General features: G+C 36.5%; 2 protein-coding genes across 2 annotated transcripts; both read left to right on the top strand.

The window, feature by feature from the left end:
- Positions 1-3: 3 nt before the first annotated feature.
- Positions 4-5,233, top strand: LOC114359595 (ankyrin repeat and MYND domain-containing protein 1). Its single transcript, XM_028314048.1, has 16 exons — positions 4-160; positions 849-1,022; positions 1,121-1,330; positions 1,454-1,660; positions 1,743-1,945; positions 2,016-2,136; positions 2,215-2,398; positions 2,478-2,699; positions 2,730-3,042; positions 3,126-3,294; positions 3,365-3,583; positions 3,656-3,895; positions 3,972-4,116; positions 4,195-4,387; positions 4,470-4,818; positions 5,024-5,233. Exons 1-16 carry the CDS (start codon positions 23-25, stop codon positions 5,231-5,233), a joined length of 3,297 nt encoding a protein of 1,098 aa, XP_028169849.1. The 5' UTR covers positions 4-22.
- Positions 5,234-7,185: 1,952 nt separating this feature from the next.
- phr (deoxyribodipyrimidine photo-lyase photorepair) lies at positions 7,186-14,785 on the top strand. Its single transcript, XM_028314051.1, has 7 exons — positions 7,186-7,652; positions 7,962-8,164; positions 8,435-8,593; positions 8,906-9,104; positions 12,401-12,593; positions 13,397-13,638; positions 14,128-14,785. Exons 1-7 carry the CDS (start codon positions 7,244-7,246, stop codon positions 14,292-14,294), a joined length of 1,572 nt encoding a protein of 523 aa, XP_028169852.1. The 5' UTR covers positions 7,186-7,243; the 3' UTR covers positions 14,295-14,785.
- Positions 14,786-15,036: the final 251 nt, after the last annotated feature.

Here is a 15,036-nt window from a genome sequence, read left to right as displayed (position 1 = left end):
TAGTACATCAAATTTTACGACGATGCAACCTCAGTCAGTCTGTCCGTCAATAGGAACGAAAGCTAATAAGATTTGGCCCTATGATGAATACTATTGTGGAGACAAAGATGAAATGGAAAGGAAGAATGGCAATGGAAACATTCATTGGACTGGGGCGAAGGTTACAAGTATTTTTTTTAATTAAATACTAGCTTTAGCCCGCTGCTTCGCCCGCGTGAAATTTAGTGTCACAGATCGGCCTTTATGTTAATCTGGGTTACAAACAATAATACTACACTTGCGAGCAAAAGTATGGAATCACTTACATGCAAGTTGTTTCCACGCGATCTTGTGTACTAACCAATTTGTTAGTAACAAAAAAAGTAGCACCATTTTAAAGATTAAACTTTTAACTTTAAATTGATACCAAATTCATTTAAATCACACCAGTATTTAAAAAGATGTCCCGGCTGATGTGATGAAGTAAGGAAAAGGACATGTATCAACTGTTTNCGCGAGTGTATAAAGTTTCAACAAAATCCGTTCAGTAGTTTTTGCGTGAAATAGTAACAAACATCCAAACATCCAAACTTTCGCATTTATAATATTAAAGTAGGACTAATATTAGTAGTTATTTTAATAACTTCCTTATTTGTCCAGTAGGGGAACAAGAGTTTCCTACTATGTAGAAGTTAGGAACTCATTTCTGTATCATCAAACTATCCCATTGGACTAATTGTCGTAAAGACTCGATACTCCCTACACTTTAGTCAAATTCATCACGCATGTCCATTTAGCATGGGAGTGGGACCCCAAGGCATTGATGTGATTGTGCTGATGAGTGTTTCATGATGGTGATTTGCTCTTAGTCTTTAGAGTGGTACAGTGGCTGCATAACCAGGGACGTGATGCACGGACCTGGTGAGTACAGATGGAGACACAGAGGTGACGTGGGCGCACACCATACGTATGAAGGCCGCTTCCATTGTAACCGCATGCACGGTTATGGGACCATGTCGTATCCAGATGGACGAGTCTTTACCGTAAGTCCATATCAAACAAACGTATAGGAATATTAATGCATATCAAAACCTGAAATTCTTTTTAGAAAATTAGAAAATTAAATTGCTTTGTCGTACAGGGTTTATTTCATAGCAACATGCGATGGGGACCAGGTGTCGAATCTCACGCATGTTTAAAGGTCGATGTGGGTCTTTGGCGTGGTACGCAGCTCGTTCGACTGGTGTGGCGACCGGAGACTCCAAGTATAGCACCAGATTTGTACGCCACCACCGCTGGTCGCGCTTGTGTAGATCCTCACCGAGTGATGATGATCACTACTTACAGAAATGTTAGTAGAATTCAAAATGTCTAAATCCAATCAAACAGTTCGTGTAATTTATAGGTAGTCCGATATACTAAAAAGGAGAATGTCANGAATGTCATATCAGGCTAAGACCTACTTCTTTGTCAGATCGGCGAAACTAACAGCGCGTTAGATCTTCTGAAACAATATGGAAGTGATCCTAGAGTTGCTGCAGACATGTGGGATAAGCTTTATCCACAAAACTGCACGGACTTATCTAGTATACTCTGCCATGTTGAGTACTTCGAAAACGAATATTACAAAGGACGGATTAATATGCTGCAAGAAGTATCTTGTATACCAGAATACAAAGAAGTTGGTATAGGTTACGATTGAATTAAATAAGATCTTGTCGTAGGAAATTAGGTAATTTATAAAACAAGTGCTATTTCTTCAGGACGTTAGTCATGACAGCGTAGAAAGTCAACAGAATTTCACAACATACTTTGCTTGGAACAACAACCAAGTGACTATTCACATGATGAAGCACAGTTACACACACGACTATCAAAGAGACGAAACAGAAATCAACTTGACCGAAGTCTTGTGTGGTCCCCGAAAGCAGTTCAAACCAGCTGGACAACATGAACTGGATTGCAGGTCCTAATCATTACATATTAAATCTTTAAAAATCATTCTTGCAGTATTCGTGATCACTTTTATCTTCCAGGACTTTGTTGATGGCCAGTTACCTCGGACATACTAAAAATGTTGTGCAATTGGTAAATCAGGGCAATATACACCCTGATATTGCTGATAGTCTTGGTAACTCTGCCGTTATGTATGCTACTGTGAGTCCAACTACATATATGAGTGGTCATTATAATTTCCATTTCATGATTTGTCTGATCTTTTCTTACCTTTTCAAGTGCGGGGATCGCGCGGAATTGATTCATTTCTTAGTAGAGGCTGGTGCTAATGTAAACAGCTACAATGACTCATGTTGTACGCCTCTAGCTGTAGCACTTATCCGATTTATTTGTGCTCAGAAAGATATATCATTTAGTGGTATGGTACAAGCGTTATTGCCGCCTCCTGTCATACCAGCACCGCGTAAGTTACAAAAATTTCAAAGATTTACAATGAGAATTAATTTGCAATAAAAATTCAAGCATTTCGTTTGTTACTACAGCTCCTGTGGAGCAGAAGGTATTTGAATGGAATTTCTCTCGGGATCAAACCGTTATCTTTGGTGGAGTTGGAGGAACGTTAACTAGAACTCCAAGCAAAGTGTCTAAGGCAGTAACAGCTACTAAAAAGGTCAAGTCATCCCATTCTCTCCAAACCCTCGGGAACGTAAGAAAAAAAACTGACACTACGATATCAAAACCGCCCGTAATATTAGAACATGCGTCACAACAGAACACAAACAGCGAAAAAGATNCACAAGAATCTTTTTCTGAAGAAAAACGAATATACACCAACATTAATAACGAATTTATGACAAGAGTAAACGATCTTTTCTTACGACCAAGTGGCATTAGTCCTATTCCGTATTTATTCGAAGTCATCGATATGGTTCAAGAAGTTGAGGCTGGTGAAGAAGATCCAAAAAAACCACCAGATAAAAATCCCAAAAAGAATCTCTCAAAAGTTTTGAAGGATACGATGAAACCCAGTAAAGAAATGATGTGGCAGAGTACTGATAAAGACGAATTTTCGTCTGTGGATAGCATTGAAAAACTTAAATCTGAAATGTTAGTACCTAGATAAATAAAATTTTAATCTTTTCTTCATAATGTATCCCAGACAGTAATTTGTTGTCATTTCTCTGACGCAGGATAGCTAATATTCGTTTGACTATTATTCAACTACTTGAGGACGGTGCTAATCCAAATTTGGTTAGATGTCCCAAACCTGCCTTATTTTTGGCAATAATAGCAGGTTCTCCAGAATTAGTTAAGCACTTGGTCGATCACGGAGCGGACATTAACGAAGTTTACAAAGACGTAAGTTAAAAAGTTTTTTTAGAAACCTAGCTAAGCCTAGCTTTTATTTAAAACAACTCTTGATTTTCAGACGTTTGGCTACACTCCTTTGGATTTGGCAGTATCTCGTCAGTTCACATACGACAATCTGGAAATGATTAAAGTTGTTTTGGAATGCGGAGCTACAACTTTCCATAGACTGCGTTATGGAGAATTCTCCTCTACGGATTCTGTGCTACCTGAACCGTGTGGTCCTAACTTGTTACACGCTGTGCTGGCCAGAAAAACGGAGGGGGAATCTGAAGAGGAGGTTCATTGCCTTTTACTTTCAATTTAAACAATTTGGTAATTGCATGTTTGTAATCAACTGAATGTCTTACAGATAAGGCATAATATATTGGAACATCTCCTTGAATACTACTGCAACCCACTTCTTAAATTCAAAGGACGTTCTCCTATTGACATTGCGATGACTAAGAGCATGGATCTCCTTGACATATTTATTCGAAGTCCGACGACAAAACTGAATGCTCTTATAAACGATTCGAATCAAACGGTCCTTGTCAAAATGTTCTCATTACCGTTTTTTAAAACGGTGGTGCCATCAGAGCGATTACAAACAGTATGTTCTATTTTCTTTGGGTCTTTAATCGGTCTTTATTTTCAATCATTCTTATTCAGTTCAAGTCATTTTTCAGCTTACAAATCTATTATTATTTGGAGCTGACCCTCTGATAGAGTGTATGAATGGCAGCGACATATATCCAAACATATTTGTGTTTGCAATGAAGACTCTCGGGGAATTGGAAAGTTCCCAGAGCAAACCAGCTGTCGCATCACCAAGTAATTAAAAAAATATATTAAGTTAGCTACTACGATGATGAAACTAGAAGCCGGAATGATAATGATTTTCTTTTGTAGATAAAGATGCCAAAAAAGTGGCCGAAAAACCCAAAAAAGAGACATTGTCAACCAAGTCTCTAGGAAAACTAGGTATGGATGATGTTGGTGACTATAAGCAAGCTATCGACTTGGTGACTGAATGCGCTAGGCTGCTGCATGTGCGGTGGTTGCAAGCGAAACTGATGAAAGAATTGGTTGAGATTATCGATAAGTAAGACAATTTTACGAACTCTATTATTTTATAATGGTCATTGGCTCTCAAATTAGATTAGCTACAATTTATTCATATACAGATACAAACACCGGCAATGGAACATAATCATTAGAGAACACAAACGTAAAAAGAGCGCAGGCCTCTGGCTGACGACTCAGCGATGTCTTGAAATTTGGGATATCCTGAAGCTAACCAAAAGGAAGATGTACAATGACAACCGGATTCTAAAGCATTTGCTCTACATAATCCAGTATTACAACAGGTTGGACAAGATAATGCCTTCTGTTCATCCGACAGCAGAAGAAAAGTCGTCGATAGAGTGTAACATAAACTATCTTCTGAAAGAACGTATGGTAGCCACCAAGCTCACAGATGTGGATATGACTTGGAAGAGACCTTATGTAAAACCGGAGCTAACTTCTAGATCTGTAAGTAATGTTACCATAACATCTTCTTTTTATTGTAGTAGACCATTAAATATTGTCGAACAGATGATAAAAAATGTTTAGTAAGTATTTACCGAACCTAAGGAATAACCTAGATGTAGGGATATCAACTTGATCAAACTTTATTTTAGTACTTAGTTAAAATAATTTCAAATCATTTTAAAACATTATTGTTGCATTTTTTCAGGATGAGGACAAGTTTAACATTTGCTTCGAGTGCGCCCTTCCCTTTATCAAAGAGAAAATTCAGTGTGTATCATGCAAACTCGTCTCGTTTTGCTCCTTCGACTGCATGAGACTCAACATCGACCGGGCTAACTGTCACCCTTGCAGTATTTATTTGAAAAATAAGTACTTCCCGAGCCCACCGGAAAGTGGAACTCAAGATATATTTTAAATAAATAATAATAAACGTTACCTATACAAATGCACTTTTATTTAATATGCTATTTTTACTACTCTGGAAACGAAGTGTGAATCAATTTTAGGAAGTTCTTTACTTCTAACTTTGCTTAATTCTTCTTCACTTCTGTAAAATTAACAAAACTATTGTAACACACACACCACCAACGAGAAAACTTGAGACCTCGCGCTAGGGTTGCCAACATTTCATCAGCGAAATATAGTATTTTCCAAAATAAGGTGTAAAAAAATATAGTACATTTAAAAAAAATATAGTATTTTATAGGAAAAACAAAAAAATAGACAAATATACATTTTTTAATTATTTATTTTTATAAAAACTAGATTTTTTGCAGTTCTTTCGCTGTTTAACAGTTTTTTGTTTAAAAGCGTCATATGCTTTGTCAATTGTCACATTCAATTTTTAAATTAATATAAATCAAAAGCTCATTTTTTATTAATTATACACTACTTCTGTTTCTTTCTTCTCGCCACTTCGAATTCATAACCGAAAATATCCTTTCTGTAAATGCCGAAGTGGCGGGAATAGAGAGCAGGAATGAAATTACTTCAAATAATTTGGTAAGTCATTTTCAGTATTTTTTAAAATATGCTGCCATTTTTGGCCTGTAGTTTTGTCAGTAAAGTCACTACACTACAGTCTTTTAATTTAGCAAAGATTTCATTCAATATCGTTATTTCAGAGTATAGGTCGTCCATTTTGATACTCAATTTTTCTTGTAAATTTAGAACTTCTAATATTGTCTCACAGTCATTAAATGAAACCTCCTTTTTTAAATTTAATTTTTGGATTTTAAATAACCAATTGCTTTCACTGAAATCAAACCATTTATTAAGATAGTCTAAACATTTATCAAGAAATAGCAAAAAAATCTTTTGAATTCCATAACTTTCTGTGGGGGGATTTTGCTTCTAATGATTGCAACATTTTTTTTGTTTTGTAACCAAAAAAATATCTTTTTTACGTTGTTCTAGCGCAGATTTTAAAATTGACATAATATGTTGTGATAAGGATAGAGACATGCGATTTTTAGTTTTGCAAAAGTAATACGATAGAGAATAATACAAAGCAATAAAAACCACCTGTTATAGGGGCATTTTTTGGAGAAATTGATCAAATAACAAAAAAAACACGAATTTAAAAGCAGAATTTTTTTCAAAAAGTATAATTTTTTATTATTTGTTGACATTTTTTGTGTATTTTATGTATTTTTTTAGCATTGCCTGTTTTATTTTATTTCGAGTCTTTTTGGTATTTTTCGTTTTTTAATCGGCGTTAGCGGCGCAATAGAATTTGACGCACTTTCGTTATCACTAATTCACTACCACTTCCCATACCTAATTTAGATAAGATTTCAACTTTTCAAAAGAAATAACAACATCTACTTGAAAACGATTCTGCCGATAAATAAACNAGGCCCTGTGTTTACATAACTTTTTGTCCTAAATTAAATTAGAGAAGTTATACATAAGCAAAAAGGATTTTTTTTGCTAATAACTTCTTCAATCTTTAATTTAAGGTAAAAATGTATATTAACATATTTGTAGGCAAAGCAATTTTCTACAAATTATGACTGTACAATTTTTTTGTACGACGCATAGTTTCCGAGACATGCACGCGGGCTACCGTAGCACAGGGGCCACGCTGCGCGGGCCCCCTGTGCTACGGTTGCCGCATGCCCCGCAACCCAGGCCGTGGGGGGCCCGCGTAGGCTGGGGCCCGGCTGGCAAATGCCACCCTGACTGTATGGCCAGTCCGACGCTGACGTGTACATCACTCGACCATGTATGTCCATTTGGACATATCGGAATGGCACGCTTTGACGAGCAACTTGCTGTATCTACTCTAATCCATATCTGTGGCAGTTTGACACCTTTTTTCATCATTCATTCATCTCGTTCATTCATTCTCATCATCTGTCATTACTGTCAAATTCTGTTTTGGTGTGGCGCGGACGCGGCGATTAGTAAATAATTTGATTTTATGAGAATTCTTCAACTAAGATACATATTTCTTCACAACGCGAATAAAATGGCTTCAGCCGCGAAGAAAGCTAAGTTATCAGTTCCTTCAACAAGTGCAGAAACTAAGACAAACCTTGATGAATTGATGAAGAGTATTCAAGCAAAACGTGAGGACACTGCAGAGTCGATTTTAAAGTATAAGTTCAATAAAAAACGTCTTAGAATTGTGTCTCAGGAGCAGATGGTGGCGGAGAATTGCGAAGGGATCGTGTACTGGATGTCTAGAGACAGTAGGGTACAAGATAACTGGGCATTTCTATTCGCGCAAAAACTTGCGTTGAAGAACGAAGTCCCGCTGCATGTGTGTTTCTGCCTGATTGCCAAGTATCTGGACGCTTCAGTGAGACAGTTCCACTTTCTGATTAAAGGTAATGGTATTGTTATATTGTAAAAATTAAATACCACTCATAAACCAATTGGAAAGAAAACCTAAAACAAAACTGCCCATCATTTTATTATAACGAATTTTTAGGTTTTTTGATATCTAGGCAGTACCTGCAGGTGGTGAACTTACTGTCAAACAATAGGTTAGATTTCATTTTAAAGTATTACAAAGTTTTGAACCAACCTTCCATTATTGTATTATGTATAATAATATCTAAAAAACAGAGCAGTGATTCCACCTTCTGATACTTATTATTTGTTTAGTTATTAATTCATGGTTCACTTAATTTCAGGCCTAGAAAAAGTAGCAGCAGATTGCAAGAAACTCAACATATCATTCCATTTGCTGGAAGGCAGTGGAGCGGACGCTCTGCCCCAGTGGGTCATAGACCACAACATTGGGGCCGTGGTGTGTGACTTCAACCCCCTGAGAGTGCCCATGGGATGGCTTGAAGGTTGCAAAAAAAAGCTGAAGAAGGATGTGCCTTTAATACAGGTTTATATCTTTAATATACTAATATTTAAAATTACATTGTCCTGCAAGAATGAATCCAAAAACTAGAGTAACTACTTTGCTTCTGCTAAATAAAATTGAATACTCTGTTGAACAATTGACTACAGCAATCAGATTGATCTACAGATACTTAAAATATCAGCGGACTTTTAGTGAGACCAATTATTTGAAATTTCAGCTTGCATGTCTTGTTCTAAGGTTTAAATGTTGCTCAAATTCTCCACTTATCTCAAATGCTGTTGATGTTTACAGGTAGATGCCCACAACGTGGTCCCGTGCTGGGAAGCCTCCGACAAGCAAGAGTACTCAGCCCGGACTATCAGGAACAAAATCAACTCAAAACTTGGGGAATATTTGACAGAGTTCCCTCCAGTCATCAGACACCCTTACACAAGCAAGTTTGAGCCAGAGGTGAATAAAGTTTTCTATAATTTAAGTAAGAAAGAATCCTAAGCTAAATCGCACCTCCCGCGACGCGAACTTCAAAGATTTTCTTACAATATTGGTGTTATTTGAAAGCCCAATAAATATCCTTAAAGAAAAACATATTTAATTTCTTATATTTATATTAATATTTTACATTAACCTACAGTAAGGATAGTAACTATAGAAGTAGGTCCTGTATGTGGATCTCAATCCTTTTGTTGAATCCACTTCTATTTAATCTTGAAATCAAAGCACATAATTTAGTAACAACAAGCATTTTTTGTGTTATATTTTCAGCCAATAGATTGGGATAAAGCCATAGAGTCCAGAGAGGCAGACAAGTCAGTGGGGCCCATAGAGTGGGCCAACCCCGGCTATGATGAGGCTGTGAAGACGCTCAAGAGCTTCTTAGATAAGAGGTTGAAAATATTCTCCACCAAGAGGAACGACCCAACGCAAGATGCTCTGAGTAATCTATCACCTTGGTTTCATTTTGGTAAGTCTATTAGACTTAAGATTCATAGTAATATTAAATGGAATTTCCCTGCTACTTTTAGGTATTTAAAATCAGAAAAGAGAAGCCATTATGTTACAATTACTGTCTTTTTAAATATTTATAGCCTGACCAGGAACATAAAAACCCTCGCCATGTTGCGGAAAACTAATGGTACTAATTTCTTTTAATGGCAACAGTAACTGAAAACTTCATTGACATGTCACCTTGCATGTCAGTCTATTGCTGTCAAAGTGTAAACAAACTTTATTTTAAATGTGCGCAATTGATTTTGTGAATTAAATTGCTAAAATTTTTTTATAGTCGTGAAAGAAAAGTGGTTCACAATGTGTTAAATATTTGTCGAAGAGAAATACTAAGGGTTCGGACAATATTTTCATTGAATAATGTTTCCGACAAAGGTTGTCAAATTGACTGACATGTTTATCGTATAGTACAGTCCACTATGAAAATTAACTGTGGTTTGTTTCAAATACCTATTTTAAAGTTTTTTGTCACTTTCTAAGTGTTGAATTTTATGGAATTGGGAAAGAAGTACCGAGTTTGAAGCGTTCATGAGCAGACATTGCAGTTGAATATTCAAGTTCTGAATTTGATTATTGATGAATAATGAAATAAATCATACTAACTCGATTGATGGTTTCATTTAATTTATTTAAACCAGGTTACCATAATAATGTTTTTTCGATAATTTATGAAAATATCAAATTAGCTCGTAATCCTGAATCCTGATAAATAAAGTTAGCCTATTAATTTAACACAGGTACGACTGTACTCAGTGTTGCACTATCAAATGCAATTGACGCGCCTCTATGCCAGGGTTTTTATGTTCCTGGTCAGGCTATACCTAGTTTTAGTTTATAGATATCCCAAAAAAACTTTTCTAATATTGTACATACTTACCTGAATAATTTCTTACACCAAGTAGGTTGAATAAGTGTTGTCTGCTGTCACATCTGTCACATCTGTTGCAATACCTCCTAGGTCACTAAGTCTTAAGCCCATGTGTATGTAATTTCCACCATTACAATAATTGTCACTTAGTACGCAATAAAGATTTGAATTTGAATTTGAATAACTAACATCATCATCAGCAACTTTGGTGTGCCAGATGATGATAAGTCATTTAAAGCTTATAAGTTAGAGCAAACTTTTAAACAGCACAAGAGTATGCCCAGATTCATGGACCTNACAATAGGCTAGATTTCATTTTAAAGTATTACAAAGTTTTGAACCAACATTCCATTATTGTATGTTTAATAATATCTAAAAAACTGAGAGCTGTGATTCCGCCTTCTAATACTTATTTGTTTAGTTATTAATCCATTGTTTACTACAAAATTTCAGGCCTAGAAAAAGTAGCAGCAGATTGCAAGAAACTCAACATATCATTCCATTTGCTGGAAGGCAGTGGAGCGGACGCTCTGCCCCAGTGGGTCATAGACCACAACATTGGGGCCGTGGTGTGTGACTTCAACCCCCTGAGAGTGCCCATGGGATGGCTGGAAGGTTGCAAAAAAAAGCTGAAGAAGGATGTGCCTTTGATACAGGTTTATTTATACCATAATCTAAAGTAATATTATAAAGAGGAAAGATAGTAGTTTCAGCAGTTTCATAAAATAGGCTCTAAAACTACTGGAACGAATTGAAAAACTCTTTCACTATTAGAATTCTACATAATTTCTGATGAACATAGGCAGTCGCCAGGTCAGCTAGTATAAAAAAATCTAAATTATAGAACCCTTTTATGATTCAAAGATTATTTATTCACAGAGATAATGTGGTACAATAAATGTAGTCTCAAGTTAAAAAGAGGTGCAGCTTATCTCACCAGCGCAGCTGGCATGTGAATTTATGTGTAACATTGGATAAAAACTATTGTCAATATTAATATACTGTAGGCGTTAATTCCTAATTAAGATTTAGATCCAGATAAAGGCTAAATAAAATTATTCACCTATCTCAAATACTGTTTTTAATGTTACAGGTAGATGCCCACAATGTGGTCCCGTGCTGGGAAGCCTCCGACAAGCAAGAGTACTCAGCCCGGACTATCAGGAACAAAATCAACTCAAAACTTGGGGAATATTTGACAGAGTTCCCTCCAGTCATCAGACACCCTTACACAAGCAAGTTTGAGCCAGAGGTGAATAAAGTTTTCTATAATTTAAGTAAGAAAGAATCCTAAGCTAAATCGCACCTCCCGCGACGCGAACTTCAAAGATTTTCTTACAATATTGGTGTTATTTGAAAGCCCAATAAATATCCTTAAAGAAAAACATATTTAATTTCTTATATTTATATTAATATTTTACATTAACCTACAGTAAGGATAGTAACTATAGAAGTAGGTCCTGTATGTGGATCTCAATCCTTTTGTTGAATCCACTTCTATTTAATCTTGAAATCAAAGCACATAATTTAGTAACAACAAGCATTTTTTGTGTTATATTTTCAGCCAATAGATTGGGATAAAGCCATAGAGTCCAGAGAGGCAGACAAGTCAGTGGGGCCCATAGAGTGGGCCAACCCCGGCTATGATGAGGCTGTGAAGACGCTCAAGAGCTTCTTAGATAAGAGGTTGAAAATATTCTCCACCAAGAGGAACGACCCAACGCAAGATGCTCTGAGTAATCTATCACCTTGGTTTCATTTTGGTAAGTCTATTAGACTTAAGATTCATAGTAATATTAAATGGAATTTCCCTGCTACTTTTAGGTATTTAAAATCAGAAAAGAGAAGCCANATTTCAATGAATTTCAATATTTTAATGTCGGGAAATAAGTGATTGGATTATTATTTTGCCTGTGAAATGTGATTCCTTAATTTTTGTTTTTTCGAACAGAACGGTTTTTACACAATTTCATCACACAAGACATGTCGTATTCGTGTTGTTTTTTCGCTGCTTAAATGTGTCAACTGTGTGAAGTTTGCTCTCGAAGTGGTGTAACAGGGTGTGAATGTGTGCGTGCCGGCCTGTACGTACAGGCAAGCTGGTGTATCCTAATGTCACAGTATTTTGTTGATGAGACTCCGTCCGACTTTTTTTATAGGTCCATGCCCAGATTCATAAAATAAGATTTTAACACAATAATTTTATTATTAACGGGATTGCTACAATGTTCCTTAATTTTGAGTTTCCGATATTTCGACACTGTTACATGTGCAATGGTCACAGAATAACTGAGTTTCCTCAATTAGTAATAATTATTATGTTAGTGAACATAAAAGTTAAAGACAATATAAGATTTTAACACATAATAAAAACATGATTTCAGGTCAAATATCAGTGCAGAGAGTGGCGCTATGCGTCCAAGAGTACAAATCTAAGTGCACCGAGAGCGTCAACGCGTTCCTAGAAGAAGCGATCGTGCGCAGCGAGCTGGCCGACAACTTCTGCTTCTATTGTGAACACTATGACAGCCTCAAGGGCGCGAGTAATTGGGCGCAGAAGACCTTGGACGACCACAGGTGAGTGGCATTTGTTCGTTTCAACCAATGACGTCCACTGCTGGACAAAGGCCTCCCCAAAGAATTTCCACAACAATGAGTCCTGTGTTGCCCGCGACTTTAGACGTATGGTCAGGCAGGTCTCCCACTAGGTGGAGTTGCAATGTTTTAAGATATTTATTATACACACCATACGTTTCTTTATGCTTTGTGTTGGTTGGACTATAACCACCTTTCGCCTACTACAGCTCTTGTAGTCGTCAGATGCTGAATTGAAGTCTGGATGGTTTCAATGGCGCGATGTATCATCAAATACAATTTAAGACTGCTTTTTTTGCACTAAAACTGTTATAGTACCTACTCTACGCTTATATTTTTTCCCTTGACCCCGAGTTGACATTTTTTGCTCAAAGAAGTGAGAGGGCGAACTTAAACTTAGGGCTTCTCTCCCAGTAAGTAGACAGACAATTCTCAAACCAGTACTCCATTCTTATAATTCATTTGAGTCACTACAGCCTGATAGCGTTTATGCTCAGAATGCCAACCGCTCGCAAAATGACAACTTCTCAGAATGCCAACTTCTCGAAATGCCAACTTCGCGAAATGCCAACTTCTCAAAATGCCAACTTCTCAAAATGCCAACTTCTCGAAATGACAACTTCTCATAATGAAAACTTACAATTATCCTGATCGTTAGCATCTGCTTTTGCTTTTATAGTGTCAACACTTTTATAGTGTCTGACACTATAAAAATTGGACAATTTTGTGTGTTAATACACTTAATTCAACATTACTTTTAAAATAAATCAATGATTAACTTACAGAAAGGACAAAAGACAGTACATATACACACTGGAGCAGCTATCAAAAGGAGAAACACACGACGATCTGTGGAACTCTGCCCAGATTCAGCTAGTTAAAGAAGGCAAGATGCACGGCTTCCTCAGAATGTACTGGTGTAAAAAGATTCTGGAGTGGACCCCCTCACCTGAGGATGCCCTCAAGTACAGCATTTACTTGAATGACCACTATAGTGTGGATGGGCGAGACCCAAATGGCTATGTTGGTGAGTTCAATTTCCTTAGTTTCTCTATTACGAATAGATTAAATAGTGCCATGGAAAGCTTGTCCTGAACTGTGAAGGGCTCGGACTGGCCGACTCGTGATCCGAAGAACGCGGGTTTGAACCCCCGGCGCGCCGCTCGACTGTTCTGGTGAACCCACTCGTAACATATTTTAGCTTACCACAAGGGGTTAACAGGATTATTAGTAATTTGTATTTACAAGTTGCTAATATTCTTTAAAAAAAATCTTTTTTTTTCTTATATTCAGCTACATACCCTACAGCCAAAGTTTGCCACCTATGAAGGTCATGAGAACCATGAAATCGCCCATTTCAATATTTTATCTCCAGATCTTATTTTTCGTTCATTCACTAAAGCTTTAAATTATATTTTACTCTTTCCTTGCTATGATTATTTATTAGGTATGTTGTCTGGATATTTCAATTTCATTGAATATTTTGTTATAACTCATTTTCACAATCTTCTTTCAGGTTGCATGTGGTCAATATGTGGCATCCACGACCAAGGCTGGGCGGAGAGAGCGATCTTCGGAAAGATCCGCTTTATGAACTACGAAGGATGCAAAAGAAAGTTCGACGTCAAGGCATTTGTCGCAAGGTACGGTGGAAAAGTACACAAATACGTGCCGAAGAAATAAGGATTGTATTCTCACTTTTGAATCGCTATTTACCATAGTAAAGATGTTTTTCGTACTTACAAGTTAGATTATCGAATTTTGGTATTTTTAGTATTTAATTATCTTAAGATAATTTTATATATTTATTCAATAAGCCAATATTATATTCGGCAGTGGTTAATCAAGATATCCACTAGTTGAAAGCCTTTTTTTTACATATTGCAATAATATCGATATGTGATTTAAAGTACAAAACTGCATTACCTCATTAATTGTTAAGAGTTAAGGGTTGTTACTTATGTGATTGTGTTCAAATAATTCTTAAAGCAATAGAAAGAATCGCAATACATATTAATTTGTTATTACTTTTTTAACAAGTTTTTTTCTTATTCCTTATTCCAAGCATTCCTAGTAATTTATTATAGTTTTAGGGTCAACGCTGACAGCAGCGGATCCCGCGAGAGGTCAATCCTACTAATATTATGAATGCGAAAGTTTGTGTGGATGTCTGGATGTTTGTTACTCTTTCACGCAAAAACTGAACTGATTTTGTTGAAACTTTACAGTATTATTGTTTGTAACCCAGATTAACATATAGGCTATAATTTATGCCAATCTGTGACACTAAATTTCACGCGGGTGAAGCCGCGGGCAAAAGCTAGTTTTGTATAAGCCCGCGCCTGCGTCCGCGTAACGCAGCGTTGGCCCTTAGTGCTCAATCTCAAGACGCGTAAAAAGTAATCTACAGGGTGTTAGGTAAATG

This window comes from Ostrinia furnacalis, unplaced genomic scaffold, assembly GCF_004193835.3.
Source record: "Ostrinia furnacalis isolate ACB-3 unplaced genomic scaffold, ASM419383v2 OfSCF4495, whole genome shotgun sequence".
Taxonomy (NCBI): domain Eukaryota; kingdom Metazoa; phylum Arthropoda; class Insecta; order Lepidoptera; family Crambidae; genus Ostrinia; species Ostrinia furnacalis.
This window is presented reverse-complemented; position numbering and strand designations above follow the sequence as displayed.